The sequence below is a fragment of the Mytilus edulis genome, chromosome 2 (genome assembly GCF_963676685.1).
Source record: "Mytilus edulis chromosome 2, xbMytEdul2.2, whole genome shotgun sequence".
Classification (NCBI taxonomy): Eukaryota; Metazoa; Mollusca; class Bivalvia; order Mytilida; family Mytilidae; genus Mytilus; species Mytilus edulis.
In genome coordinates, this window is record NC_092345.1 from 57,344,039 (window position 1) to 57,366,325 (window position 22,287).

General features: G+C 31.3%; 2 protein-coding genes across 21 annotated transcripts in view; one reads left to right on the forward strand and one right to left on the reverse strand.

Annotated features, from left to right (window-relative positions):
- Positions 1 to 7,030, reverse strand: part of LOC139512490 (cytoplasmic dynein 1 intermediate chain 2-like) — a 24,056-nt gene extending 17,026 nt beyond the window's left edge. For 15 of the 20 annotated variants that reach the window (XR_011662282.1, XR_011662279.1, XR_011662277.1 and 12 more), the window contains exons 1-5: positions 6,836 to 7,024; positions 5,126 to 5,213; positions 4,186 to 4,270; positions 2,020 to 2,141; positions 1,221 to 1,244 (exon numbers count right to left, since the gene is read on the reverse strand). Coding sequence is in view for 4 of the 20 variants with exons in the window: in XM_071300129.1 (XP_071156230.1) it covers positions 1,221 to 1,244; positions 2,020 to 2,141; positions 4,186 to 4,270; positions 5,126 to 5,213; positions 6,836 to 6,934 (418 nt within the window). In the remaining 16 variants the exon portion in view is untranslated. Of the gene's footprint in view, positions 1 to 1,220; positions 1,245 to 2,019; positions 2,142 to 4,185; positions 4,271 to 5,125; positions 5,214 to 6,835 lie in introns of all 20 variants that reach the window. The other 5 variants (XR_011662286.1, XR_011662283.1, XM_071300131.1 and 2 more) reach the window with 2 other exon arrangements.
- On the forward strand, positions 7,027 to 21,552 carry LOC139512492 (ataxin-7-like protein 3). The gene is made up of 12 exons (XM_071300132.1): positions 7,027 to 7,195; positions 10,594 to 10,709; positions 11,029 to 11,045; positions 11,568 to 11,772; positions 12,149 to 12,237; positions 12,827 to 12,892; positions 14,157 to 14,216; positions 14,556 to 14,581; positions 16,021 to 16,064; positions 18,217 to 18,276; positions 18,605 to 18,735; positions 20,161 to 21,552. The coding sequence occupies exons 1-12, from the start codon at positions 7,157 to 7,159 to the stop codon at positions 20,298 to 20,300; spliced, it is 993 nt and encodes a 330-aa protein (XP_071156233.1). The 5' UTR covers positions 7,027 to 7,156; the 3' UTR covers positions 20,301 to 21,552.
- The last annotated feature ends 735 nt before the right edge of the window (positions 21,553 to 22,287 follow it).

A 22,287-nucleotide genomic window follows, 5' to 3' on the forward strand; every position in this document is an offset into this window, starting at 1 on the left:
ATTGTCAGTTAATTAGTGTTACACAATCACTCAGGTAACGATTTTACCGGAAACGCCAGAAGGCATGAAATTTGTAAAATGTATCTTTTGAAAAGGCAGAGGGGGGCATTCTTTGGCTTTGGAGGGCAGAAGGGCGGGGGTAAGGGCACCAAGGGCGGGGCGCCCTTCTATTTAGGGCAGGCGGGAACACTGTAAACATCTTTGTTTCTAGCTTAAAAGCAAAAATCATGTCAAAATCAATTGGAAATGAAATTGACATATCTTTCATTTATTTATAAGCACATCAATTGAATGAAATATGTGAAATGTGTAAAATAAAACATTTATGATTGAGTTTTGTATTTCGTTGCATTTTCATTATAAATCAGATGGTTTTATTTACACATACTGGAGATATAAAGCTGAAACACCAAACCTATTTTTTTTACAATTTTTAAGAGCATAACATTGAATCACTAGCCAAAAATGGATTAAATACAAAAGTACACCTGTTTTAAGCAGTTTATAGATTTGTGTTATCATGTCAAATTATTTCTGAATTTTCCCTCTTTTGCAGACATTATTTGAGATCTTGTCTACTTCAAATTTAAGGTTTATAGTTTTCTTAGCATTTAACTTCCAGATGATTTTGTTGAAGTACACTAAGATAAATCAGAATTCTCAAATTTGTCTATTTTTCATAATTTCAAAGGGACTTAACTCTACATTGACAAATGTGAAATGTGTCTAATCTAAACCTAACCTATGTGAACATTATGTAAAGTGCTTCATGGCACTGTCTATGAATACTTAATGATTTAATTGAAGGTACACCAGTAATTGAGAAAAACAAAAAACTTTATCTTTTAAGGCATTGTTTAGGAGCAAAACACTGTTAAAAACTCAGAATATTCCAGATAACCTTCACCCATACATCATATGTATTTGATATATTTTTTTTTATAAATATAAAAATAATATATTTTGTTTATGAGCTTCATAAGATAGTCAATTACTGGTATATGGTTCATCTGAATAAATTTGTAAAATAAATAAAGTTAGTTGTATAATAAAATCTGAAGCAAGTTCAAGATTATCTTTGATATGTGATGAGCAATATTTATGTACATGTATCAATTGTAGAAAGCTTATAGAATATTTTTACATCTATAAAATACATACGCTTGACAACTGAAATAGACAACATAAGATATTTAAATTGTTACGGACAATCAACTCACCGTAGTAATCCCAAGGGTTTCTTCCTAATGTTTGCATTAATGAAAATATAATATTTACTACTAGGTGCTATGTCATATAAATAAGTTGAGGTGATCACAAAAAAACAAAAACATGGTAATAAATTTCATAAACTATACCAACAAACCCATTTGTAATGCAATTTCTAACAGTAATAGTGTTCAACAACATAATATAGAAGATTATAAACAAAACACCACAAAAAAATAACCCCAAAATGGACAGACCACATTTTATTCAAGTTTCATTGTGGAAAATAATGAAGTATTAAAAAAATATATACATGTAAAGCTTATATAAAACTTCAGTTTTCCATAATATCCCAAATACGCTATCAGTTTTGTCTATTTCCCATTAAAGATTAGCATGTCACCATGAACATCAAATTCCCAGACAAAAGTTCTTGTTGGAAATTAATTTTTTTTTGCATGTATTGTAAAAAGTTATATGTAGAATTTAAGACACAACTTCCCACATGGAAAATTGCAATATATCTTTTATGCATAAGCATAGTCTTTACCCTATTAAGCTTTGACACAGTAATAGATTACTCCATGACCTAAGCCATTTAGTTATTTTGTTTTTTTTAAAGTAAATGTATATCAAACTACCATGCCTACATGTATATACAAAGTGCATTTGAAACACATAATTTAACACTGTTTGGTCAGCATGCTGCTCATCACCAAATGATTTACAATATGTCATACTAACACATGCATCAACATGATTAAAGAACAACACAAGCACCATATTCCTGCGTCATAATTATCTACTTGCCTTCCTTATCTAATGGTTCTAATATCGCAGTCTGTGTTTCTTTACTGTATGATACATTTTCTTTAGGTGGTATGCTAGTTTCAGATACCTTGGCCACTGAGAGTTTAACTTTTGGTTTTCGACTGCAATATGTAATAATATGTTAGTTAACTTTAGCTTTGATGTGATCTATAGCAGAAAAAACACATGTTGAAGAATGCACTTCTTCACTGATACATTTTTTGAGTACTTTACACTTCTTTATGATTTTTTCATGTCCCATTTATGGTCATTATTAAGGTCTTTCCCCTACATGGGAAAGACCTTATTGTTTTTCTAATGTTTTTTTTTCTTTTTCTTTTTTTTCTTCCAACATTTTTTTGACATGCCCGCCTCTTGTTTCTGTTGAAGTTATTAAGACCAAATATGGACCATCGCTAAACCTCACCAAGATGTATTACCAAATGACTCTGTTAAGGATTTCATCATCCCCTTTAGGAGTTATCTCCCTTTTATTGATTTTTTTCAACATGGCCCCCCTTCGTTGGTTTTAAAGATATCATGACCTTAATTGGACAAAATATAGATCTTATCATGATGTATTACCATATGAGGCTGAATAGGATTTCATCATCCCCTATGAGAGTTATATCCCCTTGAAACAATTTCATTCCTTTGCATTTTTCTCAAAATGTATAAGAGATAGAATCGATTTGAAAACGGCAACATGTACAGGAACAGATGGCAATGTTAATGAACATGTACAATCATTTTGTTATTAACCCTTATAAGGAGTTATTCCCCTTGAAAAATTGTACATAATTTTAGAAAAATTGTATTTCGAGAACCAGAAGTCGTAGAGACTTGGGACCTTCACCAATAATCTTAAATTCATGTGACCTTTAATATGCACACAAGGTCAAAGGTCACCGAGTGCAAAAAAAAAAATACGCTGCAATTTTAAGCTTACATATTAGGAAAACGATAAGACTTTGCTACATACATACAGCGTATAAAATGTTCTTCTCGACGAGCTCTACGTTTTATACATTAAGGTCAAAAATGTCCGACTGTCTGTTCAAAAGTTACAATGAGATAATTCTTAAAAGTATAGTTTTGTGTGTATATCTTTTAAAAGGTAACAGATAGCAACCTACTATAAACTGCAAAGATGATCAGTAATTCAAGACCTTCAATTTCATCCCAGGGGGACGGGTGGGGTCATTTAGTGCAAAAAATTCAAATTTCTCAGATGGTAAGGTTGTCGCATATCAAATGAAAGAACATAAAGCGTACATTTCAAATTTCAAATTGACGTCCCCCAAAAATTGGTTGGATGGGGTCATTGAGTGGAAAAAATAAATTTTCTTTTTAGATAGGGTTGTTGTATATCGAAAGAAAGGCCATGATCTGTACATTTGAAATATCAAATTCCTAACCTCCAAAAATTAGTTGGATGGGGTTATTAAGTGCAAAACTCAAACTTTCTGGAACATGGCGTTGTCGCATATCAAATGAAAGATCATCTTGTCTATGTTACATATATCATACTTCCGATCTCGAAAATGTAGGCGGAAGAGGTCATTAAGTGTAAAAAGCGAACAGTTTCAGAAGGTATGCTTGTCATATATCAAACAAAAGGTCGTACAAAGTACATTACGAAAACATCACTTTTACAGGAAAGACCTTTCAATTGTTTTACAAACAATTGAGATACTAGTGTTTTCTGGTCTGTGTGTCTATTCGTCCGTCTGTCCATCTTCAGGTTAAAGTTTTTGGTAGAGGTAGTTTTTGATGAAGTCGAAATCCAATGAGCTTGTAACTTAGTAAACATGTTCCCTATGATATGATCCCCCATTTTCACGGTCTACTGAATATAGAAAATGATAATGTGGATGAGGCATCCGTGTACTGGGGACACATTCTTGTTTTCAAAAGATATCACAATTATACAAATCAACATTTCACTTCAATGGATTCTTTTTCTTTCTTCAACATTTTTTGTTTAAATTACCTTAAGACAGTCTAATTTCACGATAAAACAAGTCCTTAACACTACAACTTAAGAATATCTCTTTTTTTTTCTGATAACATGCAAAAAACAACCAAGTGACAAGTCCAGAAAGGTCCAACTATGAAAAAACATGTCTACATTCATCATTCCGGAGTCCATATTTGTTTACAAACCTAGTGGTGACAATAACTTGTTTAGCCTCTGTGTCTGAAGCAGATTTATTGGAATGTGTTGGACTTGGACTGGAACTCTTTGGTCCTACAAAAATATATCACCACAAACATGACAAATGTTCTTCTTTAATTATATCTGTTCTATCATTTTCAATTAGAAATACATGTGAAGTATATTGATGGTGAGATTAATTGAAAATATATTATTAACTTATTACATGTAATCATATTCTCTGTTGCCTTTCGTTTTTTTTTAAAAATTAAGTCACTTTAAATAATATGGATGATTTAGAGCTTGTTGTTTACTGTGTAGGCCATTGGACATGCTTCCCGCTATAATGTGCCTCTAATGCTTTTTTAGGATAGGATTCATTATATCTGTTAAGAATTGCACATGAGGTGTTCTCGCTACCGCTCTCCATATACACGACGTCACCGTTGTTGTGACGTTAGCTTTTCAGAGTTCAATACAAGTATCATTGCAAGCAGACGTTCTTATTTACTAAGCCTTAATTTATGTCCGAAACAACCACTCTACGATAATATCATTCTGATTATGTTTTAAATTCACTAACTGTACAAATTAGTTAGAAAACCATTTAGGTCAGGTAAAAACAAACAGCATATTCTTCTGCAAGTAGATAACAAAATGTAGTTACAGTTTAACTGGTTTTAACATTTTAACTAATCATTTACTAATGTAGTGTGTATATATACATTTCAGGTATCAGTCATCCTCATAAATAAAGATATTAACTAGAAAGATGTCGACTCTCATTTAGTTTATATATATTTAAAATACCGTATTCTCCGAAATAAAAAACTCACCCAATAAATTCAAAATTTCAAATAATGGTAACATACATGTACATGTACATTGATATTCATTTTTCTTCTCTCCTTTAAATGAACTAAAATTAAAATTCTTAACAACTATTACCAGAAGGAGGGATGCCAAGGTCCTTCAATAATTCATCTGTTTCTGCTCTGAGATCTTGTGATTGAGCAGGCTTTGGTGCTTCATCAGTCTATCAAAAAATTAGAAATCTATAAGATGTATTCTTTTATACACACTAAATAGAGACAAAAGAAAATAAATGTGTTTCTGGTAACCAGACAAACCCCTCTCTATTTACTTCTGACTGAACAAATACTTAAATAATACATTCTCAGACTGGTGGTTGTTGAATCAAATAAAATCTGATCTATGGCTATAAGTTACAAAGCTATGAATCATTGTTTGTATTTGTCTATACTTTAGGCTGTCTTTGGTTTCAACTGGTTTTCAACATTTGTCTTTGATTTTGGACATTCAAAATATTTTGGCAGTGTGCATCACTGAAGAGGCATTGATTTTTGAAATGCACATCACAATTATACATGTAAGGGTAATATACTTTAAATTAACCTTGCAAACTCATTTGACTTGTGTAAATAGTAAAATTCTGATGAATTTGGACCTACCAACTAGTCCCATTTATGAAAAAAAGTAAAATCTAAATTAATATAGGTATGTTAACTGGCCCCAATAATAATGATAATGAAAAAAAGAGATTTACGTTAAACTGTTACAGTACTGCATTACAAATTTTTGAATTTTTTGAAAAACTAAGGCTTTTCTACCTCAGGCATAGATTACCTCAGCTGTATTTGGCAAAACTTTTCGGAATTTTGGTCCTCAATGCTCTTCAACTTCATACTTTATTTGCCTTTTTTAACTTTTTTAGATTCGAGCGTCACTATGGGTCTTTTGTAGACGAAACGCGTGTCTGGCGTATATACTAAATTTAGTCCTGGTATCTATGATGAGTTTATTTAAAGACTTCCAACCCATGCCACTTAAGAACAAGTGTAAAACCCTGAGTACTAAAAATTTGCCTACTAACATGACTAATGAAAAGGAGTTTTATTTAATGGAAAGAATGCCTACCAACTCATTCGATCACCCCACTATTAAATGGGGGGAAAAAAATTAAACCATACTGAATAAGGGCCTACCAGCTGTTCACACGATTAAATTGATTCTGAAGTAAACTTTAGAAATGCATTTTTGTTTTTGATTCTAATTTTTTTCCCCGTTGGTTATCCATTAGGATTTTACTATTTTCATCCAGATTCCACTAAGAGGGACCAGTTGGCAAATCTTTAATCATAAGGATTATATACCTATTTATAAGAGGTGCAAGTTGGAAGGACTAAATTTAACAGGATTTAACCCTTATTCATAAGTTTGCAGTCTTCACGACGAACTGTTAAATCTACAGGCCCAGAGCTCAATTTTTGAAAAATTTTAGTTAGATTCTGTTGGCCTGTAGATATGATTTTTACAGGCCCGAGAGCAATTTTACAAGCCAGGGCTGCCACTCAGCGTGAAGACTGAGTTTGTAAACAAGAGTGAAAGGAGTCGGTGGCAAAGGCAAAGGAGACCAACTTGGTGTGGGGCTATTTGGCAGTGCCAGTTGGGCGAGTTGTCTGGCTTCTAGATGTAGGAGCAAGTTTGATTAGATTATTTGTTGGTAGTTTAACAATTTTTACACCATTGATGTTGATGAATAACTTGATACAAAATAAAAACGATAAAATTTATCATGATCCATGACTCATACTTGTAAAATGTAAAAAAAAAATCAATGACAATATTTGTTCACACCTGTCTTGTACTTCGTGCACGTTCCTTTTCTTGTCTCTCTTTTCGCATCTGTTCCAGACGCTGCTTCTTTCTTTCTAATTCTGCCTTTCTGTCAGACATATTGACAGATTAGACCCTCCAATCTAGCACAATCAGTGGATCAAATTATGATAATTTTTGCAGACAAACCGGAAGTGAAATCACAAATAAAAGAAATATCTGTTGAAACCGGAACGGACACGAAAATAATAAACCCAGAACTTCTGATGAGCAGTAACTGCAGTTGAGCTGTTGGAATATTGCTGTCTGTGTCAAATTTAGTTTGCCATTAACCCCTTAGTTATGGGAGAAGAGAAATCGTCTTTCCAGGATATAAACCCAGTAATGCATTCTTAATATTACCCCCTCAAAAATTAAGGGTAGTGTCGCCCTTTTCATGAACCACCAATATGTACACAATATCACAACATAAGGCTCAGGGTCTGCTCTATGCCAAGGACTATACATATAAATAAAGAGTTTCCCAACTCTGTCTTTTAGGAGATCACTGTATTCTACGTTAAGTTCTGACATCATCAATTGGTGATTTGATGGTTGCAAATTAGGTTTACTGGTGACACGTTTAATAGCACAGACAGTAAACAGGTATTTCTGACCATCAAATCACCAATTGATGCCGTCAGAGCTTAAAATACAATATCGTTGTCTTCATTTTGATGAAACTGACAGAAAACAACGTTAAAACATGTATTTAAAATCTGTCAAATATCGTCTGCGCTTGCACGTACATTCCATAGCATCAATAGTCAATTGATGACATGAAAATTAGTGACATTATCCAATCAAAATTAACATTACAAACATTGTTGCATTAGAATGAATGTTAATCATTCATAAAAAAAAACTAAGTGGCATAACAGTGTAATGTTCTGTAACGGTTCTTGTATATATATATATAGTCTGACGTGTCCGATAATTATATTTATCATGTTTCTTTCATTGGGTACCACTACTGGGTTCTCTTGGAAGTATGCCTGCCATGGTGGTCTTCTTATAGCAGGCTCACCTCAGTAGTCACCTGGAAGCATGCTTGCCTTCAGGGCTAGAGGTCATGGCCTTGCTGTCAAAAACCTTAGTATTTGCTGCTACTTTGTTCATGGCAAGTGGGATTTATCTGACACAGTTTGAACAAAGCAGGGTTCAAATTCATATAAAAAAATTATTAAAAACATGTTCTCATCCTGAATATAAGCATTCATATTGCCACTGCATGTTAAGCTGCCATCCATCAGTCTAATTTTATTTTGTAGACATACATGTACAGCCAAGTCATGCAAGTGTTTCTCATTTTGAAAATTCCACTACAAATTTCAACTCAAATCAAACAAATGAAATGCGTTTAAAGTTGTTAAAAAGCATACAATACATTTGTTGTTGTCTCTACATATTATATTAGCATACAATACAGTTAAACATAGCACTTAAGAGCTTTTAAAACTGATATTCTAAAGGTAAAAACATTGCAAATAACATCAGACAAACATGCATGACATGCAAGAACACAGATATAAGCTTATCAAAACATACAATACCAAGCAAAGCAATAATAGCAGAAATTAAAAACATACATGTATTAAAGTCATCCATGTCATCAAAGCTACAATCTAATAAATATATTTTGTATTAAGCTTAGCAGATATAACATAATATCATATGGATCTACAAAAATAAACTACAGAATATTAAAAGCATATGAATGAATTTTTTTATTCTTGATTTTCTTCTTAATTTATTTCTTGTCTGAAAATGACTTGAGTTTTTTTTATGGGGATGAAATATTATATACATGTTTTAAAAAATTATATTTTTAAGAAAATCGCTGTATATAGAGAAATATGAATTTCTGCATGAAAAAAAGATATGACTATAGGAAAAAATTAACTATTTCAATATTTGTATATATGTAGATAAGGAGATGTGGTATGACTGCCAATGAGACTAATCTTTATCCAAGTTACAATTTGTGAAAGTAAACAATTATAGGTCAACATAAGGCCTTCGACACAGAGCTTTGGCTCATACTGAACAGCAAACTATAAATTGCCCCAAAATGATGAATTTAAAACCATTCAAACAGGAAAAACTAATGGACTAATCTAAATAAAAACCAGAAACGAGAAATACTTATGAACCACATCAGTTAATGACAATCCAAAAGGTTTATACATTTGTATAATTATAAAATGTGTAGATTAATCATTACCATACAGTTGTTGTAACATCTTCTTGAAACTTGATATACAGGTGCACTATGATGTGAACTTATAAATTATATTCCAAATTATCTATCCCCACAACTTCACTATGTTCACATTGTTCACTGAACAAGAAACATGATAGTGCAAGTCAGGGGCATGGTGTTCTTTGGACACATGTATATGTATATATATTAATTAGGGCCCCGCCGACGGCGGGTCGCCCTATAGTGATCAGTCTGTCCGTCCGTCCGTCCGTCCGTCCGTAACACTTTCGTGTCCGCTCCATATCTAGAGAACCGTTATGATTTCATACTTAATACTTAACATGATTATTAACCAACACCAGAGGGTGTGTCATGTTGTATGTACAACTTCCTAGGTCAAAGGTCAAGGTCAAAAACTTTGGTTTCAGTTGACAACCCCGTGTCCTGTGGTGAAGATCGTGTCCGCTCCATATCTAGATAACCATTATGATTTCAAAGTTTATACTTGACATCCATTTTAACAACCACCAGAGGGTGTGTCATGATGTATGTACAACTTCCTAGGTCAAAGGTCAAGGTCAAAAACTTTGGTTTCGAGTTGACAATCCTGTGTCCTGTGGTGAAGATCGTGTCCGCTCCATATCTAGATAATCGTTATGATTTCAAAGTATATACTTGTCATACATTTTAACCACCACCAGAGGGCGTGTCAGGATGTATGTACAACTTCCTAGGTCAAAGGTCAACGTCAAAAAAACTTTGGTTTCAGTTGACAACCCTGTGTCCTGTGGTGAAGATTGTGTCCGCTCTATATCTTGAGAACCGTTATGATTTCAAATATTATACTTGACATCCATTTTAACCAACACCAGAGGGTGTGTCATGATGTATGTACCACTTCCTAGGTCAAAGGTCTGTCTGTCTGTTGGTCTGTCCATCGCTAACAAATTTGATCCACATTATATTTTGAGAGGACAGCTGTTATTATTTCATACTTTATACCTGACAAACATTTTCAACTTAACATATATATTAACCAACACAAGAGAATGTGTCATAATGTATGCATCCTAGGTCTAAGATCAGTCTGTCGGTCTGTCCATCCGTTCGTTGTTCTTAACAAATTGTGTCCGCTCTACCTCTCGAGAACCATTAATATTTCATACTTTATACTTGGTGGGTCATAATATATTGAAGGCATAATTCTAAAAATATGTGACAAATATCAATTGGGCAGCACCTTTAAACATATTGTTCAAACATCAATCCATATATCCAGAAGTCACCTTAGAGTAGTAAACAATGAGTTCACATCATGCAGTCATATCACTATTATACTATGAAAGTAAGATGAGAATATTTATCAGTTTTAACTTAAAATCTTAGATCAAAATCACACATGAGACTATGTAATAACTTCAAATAATGCTTCATATCAGATTATCCATACAACTTATTTACCCCACGTTATTGACAGCGGGGCCCACAGAGATGGCTCCCATCTCAATGATATCTAGTTTTTTATATTCTATTTTAGGAACTACTGAAAGAGGTTATGAATGAGGTTATAGATGAAGTTACTTTAGGGTTATGTTTTGAAGTCCACAGAGCATATAAAAAGGGCACTTTATTCTTAGCTGACACAGACCCAAAGTAAGTAAGATATAATAAAATCACAAACAGTGTAGTAAAGATAGATTTATTAGATAAACTAGTGCAAGATAGTCTAATTTCATTATTTTTGAGAATTTCAAATTTAGCATTATTCCATTTATGTATTATATATTTTTTAAAAACTAAACAAGTATTTTCGATGTTGCATAAATACAAAATATAACAATGAAACATGGTAAATCATATATTCCATTATTAATAGATTTCAAAATTACCATAGATAAAATACAAAGTTAATTTAGTCTGTACACTTTCATTAACTGTCTGAAATATCATACTGTAATGATTTATTTTCCAGATCACAAAAAGACTTTGGTAAGCCTTTCTTTTAAGTACTGGAATGCCAGGTTTTCATAGCATGGGAAGCAGATACAAAGTGAACAATCAAAAGAAATAAGTTGAAGAAAACAGACACACCATCGTCTAAAAAAACCCAAACCAAAACCGCAAACAATTGTTTCAAAATATCAATACACAGAAAACTAACTAATAATCAACACAATCCAACCAAAAAGTTGAATCTAGGAATTATTTTGATTTGGAATAATTTTGAATTCTGAAAAATTGATAATAAATGTATGATGAAAATAAACCCAATTTTGGAGTGTTAACCATGCATGCTAATGATTTTTACAATTACAAATTTGAAAAAGTAACTATTTACAAGTTATAGGTGTTTTCTTCCAACAGATTTGTAAATATTTTCTTTTCAGGGAGTATGAGGATGTATAAATAATCGATTGATAGACCCTGTTATATATATATATTCTTCATTCTTCAGTCATGATCAATGTTATTAATTTTGTGTGCTAAATAAATGTTTTGTCCCTTTCATAGAAATTGTCGATAGATTTGGTGTGGATGTGTTTGGACAACTGCCTACAAAGAAACAGTTTGAATGCATTTGTCCAAGTTGTCACAGAAACATGGCTGCATCTAGATTTGCTCCCCATCTTGAAAAGTGTATGGGCATGGGCAGAAACAGTTCTAGAATTGCAAGCAGACGACAGGCTGCACAACTTGCCAGAGAATCAAATGACAGGTAATTGATAAGACAATCATTGTAACAAAAATTGGCTGTTTTCATGTTGGCTAAGTACTCTGGAAGTAACATTCTTTACACATATACTATATATACACATCACGCTTTATATCATGTATATAATAACTTTCTTATGAAACAAAAATAGAGTAGAATGTCTACCTCTTATTAACCATGTTAACCAATCATAACCTCTAAGCTACTTTTTGATTTTTTATTGTATGATTGGATTGCTGTTTTGTTGATGAACATTTGTATACCCCACATGTTACATTATAATTTTCTTTTGGCACTTTATGCCAGGAAAAGGTAAAGGTGGAATTTGACCCCAAATAATTAAATCTGATTTGATGTTTGTGCTTTATTTGTTTTGCAGACCATCTAGTGCTCAAGGTAAACGTGACAGTGATGAAAGTCCTGATGATGATAATGATGTAGACTGGAGCTATCATGTTGATAAAAAATGTAAGTCATCGAATAAAGTACAAATCTGTCTACAGAATAATGATGTAGACTGGAGCTATCATGTTGATAAGAAATGTAAGTTATTAAATAAAGTACAAATATGTCTACAGAGTTATTAATTAAAAAAGATAACACAAATTACCAAAAGTATAAGACAGCACAACAGCAACTGTCAGCACCTGATTTCTATTTGAAAATAGACTATCAAACACTGACAACAAAGAACGATCATCAAAATCTCTGAAAAAAAGTTTAATTTAAAGACAAAAAAAGATGGAAGCTACCAACCAAATATGTTAAAATGAGAATCAATGATTGAAAAGCAAAGAAAAATGCACAAAACTAAAAACAAAATCCTATACTACAAGACAACTGACTTACAGATATATGTTGTATTAATATTCCGAAATAACTTTCATCAATAAGTCAGCTGGTGTTTAATATATAAAAAAGGAATTTGAGACATAAATAAAAACTTAATATGAATGATAAATTAATGAACATGTAACATACAGTGTATGTAGACATAATTTGAGGAAAATAGTAATATGAAGCTGATAAAATAGACATGTTCTTAATTTTTTTTCAGTGAAAAAATTAAAGAAAGACAAGATGACAAATTCACCAAGAAGAAACAAAAACAAGATTAGAAATGGTATTTATTATAAATGCACACCAGTTACCTTAACAAACTGAATTTAGAAACCCTCATCTTATATATGAAAAAATCCCCTTTGTTGTTACATGGCACTATGCTAGCCAAAAATACAGAACGTCCTTAGTCAAATCTCTTGCTAATTTAAACTATACACCTTAAACAAGATAGTTACCATATGGTAGTAGTATTCAAGAAAAAAAGTCGGATGGACTCCCAAGTCAAATTGTATGAAGGTTATGTGACACATATTCCTTCAGATTGTTATCTTGTTATCTTGTGAACTTGCACTTTGAAAAATCATGTTCAGCTTGTTTGTCAATAATTTGTGAATAATAATCATATCACGTTAAAAAATTCTCACCCTGATTATTCAATTGATATTTGCAGCTTGTTGATAAAAATTCTATCAGATAACATTTTATAATGTTGCATTACATGAAAATCTTGGTGACTTTGATAATCTAGAATAAGATTTGAATATCTGACAGACTACAAGAGCAAATGGATATGAAAAACTTGCAAGCAGTTTTCAACTTTTATCTTACATTTTTGGACTTTTTCCATGTCCATTTCTGTGATTTTAGATAAACTTATGGTAAGGTATTGAAAATTGACATGCCCACTCTGTTAAGTCTTTGAAATTTTACAGTTTCTCATTGAAAATATGCAAATATATATATATATATTTATATATACAAGTCTAAATTGAAAACTACATTCAAACCTATGATTGCGTTGGATAAAAACCACAATTTTTATACGTGTGCATGTAAAACAAATTTCGTTGTCGAAGGGTCTAAATACAGCACAAACAACATTTTCCAAAAGACCAAAAAAGTGAAAAAGTATATTTTAACAAAATGCATTTGACTAATAGGTCGAACAACTGATGTTCTTAAACCCTGCTGACTGCCATTGGCGATTGCCAAAGAAATTGATCACAAGATGTAACCAAATGGATCTTAATATGAATTTTATACTAAACAGAAAAACAATAAACTTGCAAAGATGTTATGCCACAAACTTATATATAGACACTTATGTTCCTTAAATGGAAGAAGTAAGGATGGTTTCAATAAAAGAAACAAAGCAAATTCTTTAAAATTTGTATTCTCTATTTTTCTTCAAATGCAAGTCAGATAGCAGTACATATATACATGTTATCCTCCTGAATATATGTGTAATATTTGCAGTTGGCAATCAGTTAATTTATGATTGCAAATTTTTTGCACCTCTGTATTTATTGTTTGCAATTTTGCAGGAGACAGTTTTCTGGAAAGATCAGTAACTCCTGAACCTAATTATGAAATGATGACAATAGGTTTGTACATGAGTTTGGTTTATTAAAGATAGTACTTCAAATAGATCAGTTAATAGATAACAAAGAATTGAAATAAATTTATATTTTCTTTCTGAATAAAAGCAGATGGAGAATATACACCAATGAGAAGGCAATGCAAGTAAAATTCACAAAAATGTTTTAGGAATCAGAATGTTAAGTGTTTTAAATGTGTATGTTACAAAAAGACGAACTCAGCAAAATAATGAAAATGAATATAGATGAATCTTATCGTGCAACAATTTATAAATAACAACTTGCTCAATAGATGAATGTGATGTTGTGGACATTTTATGATTGATATTTGGTTTCTTTTTTTAGATGAAAGAAAGAATCTCCTGACACATGTAAGTTCTCTATCATGTTTGAAAGTATTGTTTCAGTAAATATCAGCCTGTAAAACTATTTTGTAGATAAAACATCATGATTGTGTACTATTTTATAATTTAAGAAATGTTATAATACTTTCTTTTGAACTGTGATTCAAAGCGGACTTCAGAATTATGATTTACTTGTGTCCAATTTAATTTACTTTGAGTAAATGTTTTTTTAAAAACTAAATTGGAATTATTACAAAAGATTTCTTATTGTGATTGTTAAACAGTTTTCCTGTCTATATTCTTTACATTGCAATATACAAAATTAGTTTTGGAGTTTCAATTAGCAAATCATAGACTTTGAAAGGGGCTGATTGTATCATTTTTTAATCATTGCTCAGAACGTTTCATTTTGTAGTCATGAAATAATAATAATATAATATAATATGATAATAATATAATAATTCTTTATTTAAAGAGGGTTATACAGTTATCTATAAAGCTAATCTTCCCTGAGGCCCTCATGAAATACAATGAAATATAACAAACAATTACAAAATATCAAACAGACACACATACATGAATAATGAAATAAAAAAATTGTTATGAAATATACAATTTTCAAAACAGGTAAAAGTTGCAAATTCATATGACATGTATAGTATTGGCATCAACAATATCATAAGTTTGAGTAAGTGTGTGAAAATTATTATTATGCATATAAAAAACACACAGCTTCTTAATGTTCCATCAAGTAATTTTAAATGTATAATACATGCTGGCAAATCCAGTAATACAAAACAATTATCTCCCAATTATACATGCCTATTACAAGATAAATGTTTACAAGTTAATTTATTCATAATTTAGAATATATTGTAGTTATAAAGGTTTGCAATCTATTAAAATATTGAGCAAAATAACCCATTTAAGGATGTACTTATGTGATCTAAGATAAAATTGAATAAACAAGAATTCAAAATTGCTGGAAAAGCACTAGTTAAAATCAAAATAAGCTAAACATATTGATAGGTCATGGAGCTCCTTTTCGGGATATTGGATTTATAAAATATGGAGGGAAAAGGCTGACTCGGACTTTTACCTTATATTTGCATTGGCATTATTTGGGTCTCAAACCAAAAGAAAGAAAATCAAGAATCTGCTTACATTTTGTCAAATGACCTTTTATAAGCTATTAAGTCTTATGTTAAAAGATAAATAGGTTTTATGGGGCAAAATATTTTACCTTGTGTTGTATGGAAAAACACCAAGGAGTCCGAACATTTGACACTTATTCCAAAACCTCACCTAAGTACATCCTAAAGAATGGATATAAAAAGTAGTGACCATGAACAAAAATTCACTAGTTTTGCTTTGCAATTAATAAAGAAACCTCTTAATCAGATAATTAGCGAAATTACTCTATATTTCAATACTTATACATGATAAGTATATGTGTTTGTTTACAGACTTGTGGTGTGATATCAGAACATACAAAGAAAATGTGTACAAGGTACGATCAGTAATATTCATACAACTATAAGTCAGAAGGTCTGTAAAATCACAGTATTGGTAGTTTCAGTCATCTTTATGGTACTCATTGCTTTAATATTTGGTTTTGTTGGTCGTGTAGATAGCCAATGAAGATTAATTTCATCCAAATGCGCAGCCATATAAAAAAAGATGTGGCATGATTCAGGGCTCACGCTACCAGGCGACTTGGGCGAAGAAGTCGCCTTCCCGACCGTCACTTCGCTTTCCCCGACCCCCAAAAGCGAAAACAAGTCGCCCTGTTCTTGACGATAGTCGCTTTCAGTCGCTTCCGTCATCGGACATTTTCAATTTTTACCGAGTTGATGAAACATCAATTTTTTACTGATAATTAAAGAAATTCAGACATAAACGATTCATTATCTTTAGAAAATAGGTTGAAGCATTGTCTTCGCAGTGTGTAGCAGGTTATTTGATAAAAATACAACTTTTTATCACTTCGTGCATTTTCGCAAGTTCCGGCCGTGCTTGTTACTCGAAAACGTACATCAACCTAAATTTCGGCGGCAAAATAAGTTTGTTACTTCATTTAAACGTGACAAAAGTTGCCTCCAGTAAATGTTTAATCCATTTATTGCATTAAAACCGTCATGTTCCTTTCCAAATAACTTGTCAAACATCGTTTATTTATGTAAATTTTCTTGCATTCGTCCGCCATTGACCGATTTCTAAACTACGGATCTGAACCGGACCAGCTATGACCGAAATCCGTACTTTTACAATAATTACTACGGACGCACGGATGGAACAGCTGACAGAAGAATATTGATCCCAAAGGGGAAAATTGCGCATTCCACACGCATTAAGAGACTTTTGGTTACATCTAATTGATTGGTGTATATAATTCCCTATATTTTTTAGGGATTGTTTCAAACTATTGATTAAAGTTGCTTAACTCTGAGACTATTATACTAATATCAATATATTATGGCCCAGCTTAATAACTTTAATATTTTTTTATGAGAAACACTGAATTTCATAAACAAGATAATTTTTAATTAAATTGTAATTGATATGTTATAATTTCTTTACATTTTTTAAAATAATTTTTTTTTTTAGTGCTAGATATTTAGATGGTAGTTTCTCACAAGAACCTTAGTAAAACTTAAACAACTTTTAATTTCAAATGTTACTTTAATTGTAATTTTTTACTCATATGAATTGAACAACATAAAAAGAACATTATTTACATATGGCCCTTTATACTATTGTAAAATCCAAACATTGTAGCGCACCGCGCAAATGAGCACTTCTCTTTCAAATCTCACCACTTCTCCCTATAATTCTGAAGTAGTGTGAGCCCTGTATGATTGCCAATGAGACAACTCTCTACAAGAGACCAAATTACACAGAAATTAACAACTATAGGCCTTCAACAATGAGCAAAGCCCATACCGCATATTCAGCTATAAAAGTCCTGGAAATGACAATGTAAAACAATTCAAATGAGAAAACTAACGGCCTAATTTATGTACAAACAAAAATGTGTCTCCAGGACAGGGATGCCCCACTCATGTTCAGTGGACCTTGAAATCAGGGTAAAAACTCAAATTTGGCATTAAAATTAGAAAAATCATATCATAGAGAACATGTGTACTAAGTTTCAAGTTAATTGAACTTCAACTTAATCAAAAACTACCTTGACCAAAAACTTTAACCCGAAGCGGGACAGACGGACAAACAAACGGACGCACAGACCAGGAAACATAATGCCCCTCTACTATCGTAGGTGGGGCATAAAAATGAATGAAAAACATATATGTATCACATAACAAACTGTTTGTCATTCAAATGATCTATGAAAAATATCTTATATTTTCCAAAGAAGGAGATAATGATAAGGGTTGCTTTATTATTTAACCCTTGAAATGGTAAACTTTTTCAATCTCTTACAAACTGTTTTCATTTTATTGATCAATGAATTCCATAAGAAAAACTGGTAAATTTTTTAAATATTTAAAAGATTGTTACTTTAGGAAAAACTGCAGTTAAGAAAATTTCATTCTTCTATTAGCAAATATTTATTTATGTTTTTGAACCAAGAACTCTTTTTAATTACTCATAGTCCTGTTCAGATTTTATCATGACTAAAAAGAAATGGTTTGTTTTGACAGATCACATAGATGTCCTCAACATTCAGATGAACAAAGAATACAAGTTAGACAATTTCTAATGTAAGTAACATTCAGTATATGGTTCACAAGTAAGGACAAATCTTGATAATCGGACTTTTCAAGAAAGATGTAATATGATAAAAGGCAAACACAACATTTAAGTTTTTAGCGTTCATACAGGTATTTTTATTATCCATAATTTATGAAAAAACAGTTTAACAGCATAACCTTAAATTTCTTAATGTATTTTACTGTTTTTATTATTCCATAAAAAAAATTGAATATACAATATCTATGACAGAGTGTAACCGTATTCTTTTTTTTATGTCCATTTGTGACATATAATCCTGTTGATCACATTTTCATTTGTAACATTAAAATATTTTAGATCAGGTGATGATGATGTACATATTGATATTGATACATTAGATGACCCAGATAGTGAATCTGTCAGAGATGCATTATGGGAAGAAAACTCAACGTCATCTTCTCCTGCTGGATCTATTGTATCTACTACAAGTAAGTAAAACTAAAGACACAAAGTACCAATCTTAGAGTATCTACAGGTACTGAAACCTAGTTCAAAGCCAATTATAACCAAGAAATAAAGCATATTTCCCGGACCTAAATATCAATCAGTGCACATTCATAAAATTGACAATAGAAATGGGGAATGTGTCAAAGAGACAACAACCCGACAATAGCACAGACAACAGCAAAAGGTCATCAATAGGTCTTCAATGCAGCAAGAAACTGATCAAGTGTAAACATTCAATAAACATTATGAGAAAAAAAATCCCATTTTAGAGAATGCATAAACTTAGTTTTATGTCTTTTCTTATGTCAGTATGCTAAATCATAATGACCTTTTCAAATTTTAAGTTTGCAATGAAAATGCCATTCGAGAGATTTGCACCTACCTTTTTAATTTCAGCTGAAACTTTATAAAGTGAATAAATAGAGGAATTAGTTTGCTGTTTTAAAACATAGAAAATATTTTATTATTGTCTTTATCTGAACGAAATAGCTCAAATTGCACTGCATCTGAAAGCATTTGTTTTATACAGGAAAGCCTATGTAATGATTAATCATGACAGAAGTACCTTTGACATCAATTACTTCATAGATTTATTGTACAATGTATTTATTTATGGTAGCACAATACAAAGATTTTTATACTTACAATCACTAACTTTTGAAATGCTGTAACTTTCTTATGAATGCATAGAAAATAATAAAAGAGGTATATATAGATAGATAAAAGATTAATCTCTTAAATGAATGCAATACTTTTATTATGCAATACTTTTATTATGCAATCATTATGTAATCAATTATTATGTAATTAGTGGCAAAATCTGGGTAAGTTCACTTGAATGAATTTAGCTCTATCATCTCTTTAACTATACAGAAAATTTTAACGAAATCTTAATCAACACACCATGGCCGATGGGCTTCAAAAGGGTGTCTCAGATTGTCTCTATGGTATTCCATTCTCTCAAAAATCTCTAATTAGTGTAAATGTCCTAACCACATAAAACAAGATAATGTTTAATTAGGTGTAAAATTTGTTCTATACATTCTATCTGAAATCTGAGACACCCTTTTGTAGATAATGGCCATAGGAACAACATATAATAAAATCAACCCTCTAGGGATACCTATGCAGAAGCTAATTTCATTTGAAAGTGGAAATTTGGTGAAAAATATTTTAGAAACAGTTACCATTATAATTGGTTACATAATTGTTGCATAATACTAACATTGCATTAATTTGAAAGAGTAATCTGTTAGCTATCCAAAACTACCACTTTTATAAATTTTCAAGCATTAATAAGAAAGTTACAGCATTTTTAGACTTGAGAGTTCGAGTTATAAAATCTTTGTATTGTGCTACCTTAAATGCCAACATTTATTTACCTACTTGTATCAAATTTTCTTCAGGTTTAGCCATTAAAAAACGTCCAGCTCAAAAGGCAAGTTCAAAAAGTAAAGTGAAGAAGAAGAAACCAAATCGACCAATAGAATCTATACATAATAATGATGAATTATTAGCTAACAGTAATTTATATGACTTTGAATGATTTATAATAGTTATTTGTTAAGCTGAATTGTGTCTTTAATGCAGTGAATCTTTGAAAAAAGTAAATTATTCTATGGTTCTTTTAAAAACTATCTACCTAGCTTTTGCATTTGTGTGGTGTTTTAAAAAATATTAGAAGCAGCTGTCATTTGGATATCAATATGTCCACTCAGTTATTAAGGCTCCATGTTTTTGCTTTACATTGATTGCCTCTTAAGCCTCAAAATGAAGTTATATTGAAGTTTTACCCCTGAAAAGAAACAGAAACTTACTTCATTTTGTACTTAGTTTTAATAATAGTCTTTTATTCAAAGCAATACAGCTTTTACATATTAATAGATTCACTGTATTACAGACACAATAGTTAAAGTCCCAGTGACTATAATTTAGAATTTGTTGTATTATTCCAAAGTCTTTCTGTGTGTAATTGTAATCTTTGTTTATGAGGGAGTGTATACAATGTGTAATCAAATTACAGTTTTTTTGTTTTACAACGAGAAACCCAGAGACTACCATGTTGATTTCTATAAAAATAGCAATTTTTAAAAGTACTTTCTATATCTTTTTTAATGATCAATACCTTTTTATATATCAATAGATGAGAGGAATTGAACATGTGAAATGCTAATACATTATTGTTAATTTGAATTAATATACCCTATTCTAGGAGTGGTGGCTATACTGCAATCACTTTGTCTTACCATCTGTCTGTTTAGCAAAAAATATATTTGTCACACATTCTAGGGTATTTACAAAGAGAATGAATTTATATTTGGTCAGCAACTTGACAGTGCAAGTTGCTGATACTATGAATTTTCAATGTTTTATTAACTTCATATTTTCATCACACGATACTCCACTACTATTGAACAGAATAACTTACTTTTTTGGTCTGTAGAACTGTAAAATAAGTGTGCATTTTGGATTTGTCAGACCTCCACTTCTTGTTTAACCAAAATTTGAATTATTCAAAATGTTGATAGAACTTAATATTTTGCCTTTAGTACTACTTAACAGAATGACTACATTTCTTATGTGTAGCATGCCAGCAATTATTGTAATGCATAAAACACTTTTCTGATCTATCACTCTTATTTCCTGTAGTCATAGCTTTATATTATGAGTAGGGTATGCTTAGCACAACAAAGTGTGCAATTTCTTGTTTTATATTAATGGTTAAAATGACTTGTTATTTAATGTTACTTTGTTGTAATGCTCATTCAATTTATTACATTATAAAATTATTGTAAGTTCTGTTGTTTTCTTTATTGCTGCAACAACATGCAGCTCATGCAGATGTTGGTTAACATTTTATTTAAAACTTATTGGTTTACTGTGATTTGTTGATCAAAACTCTTCTTCCTTTAACAATGCATTTTCAGATTGTGGCCTTTATAGCCGACTATACAATATAGGTTTTCTCATATTTGAAGGCAGAATGGATACCTATAATTGATCTAAAACAGTTCTAACCTAGGGGAACAACCTTCTCTTGGATGTTCTTAATATATTTACACAGTTTTTTTGTTTTGCCTGAGACGGCAGCGGCATAAACTATTGGTATCATGCTTTAACTTTATGAAGTTAGAAGACCTTGATGCTTCATATCTTGTATGCAGTTATGAAATTTACGTCTGTCATGTTTGATGTCCTTGACCTCATCTTTATGGTTGAGTGACTTCTTGATCAAAACATGAGTTTTTTTTTCGTAATGTGAATTTCTCACTTATTATGATTAATAGGATAACTATATTTTGTATATGGGTTCATTGCAACCTACATATGTCTGTCAGACAGGAATCACCTGACCTCGACCTCATTTCATGGATCAGTGATCAATGTTAAGTTTTTGTATTTTGTCTGTTTTTTAAGTTTCATAACCAATAGGTCAACTATATTTAGTGTATGCAATGATTGTAGGGTGTACATGTTTATGTCTGTCTGGCAGGTATCATCTGACATTGACCTCATTTCCATGGTTCATTGGT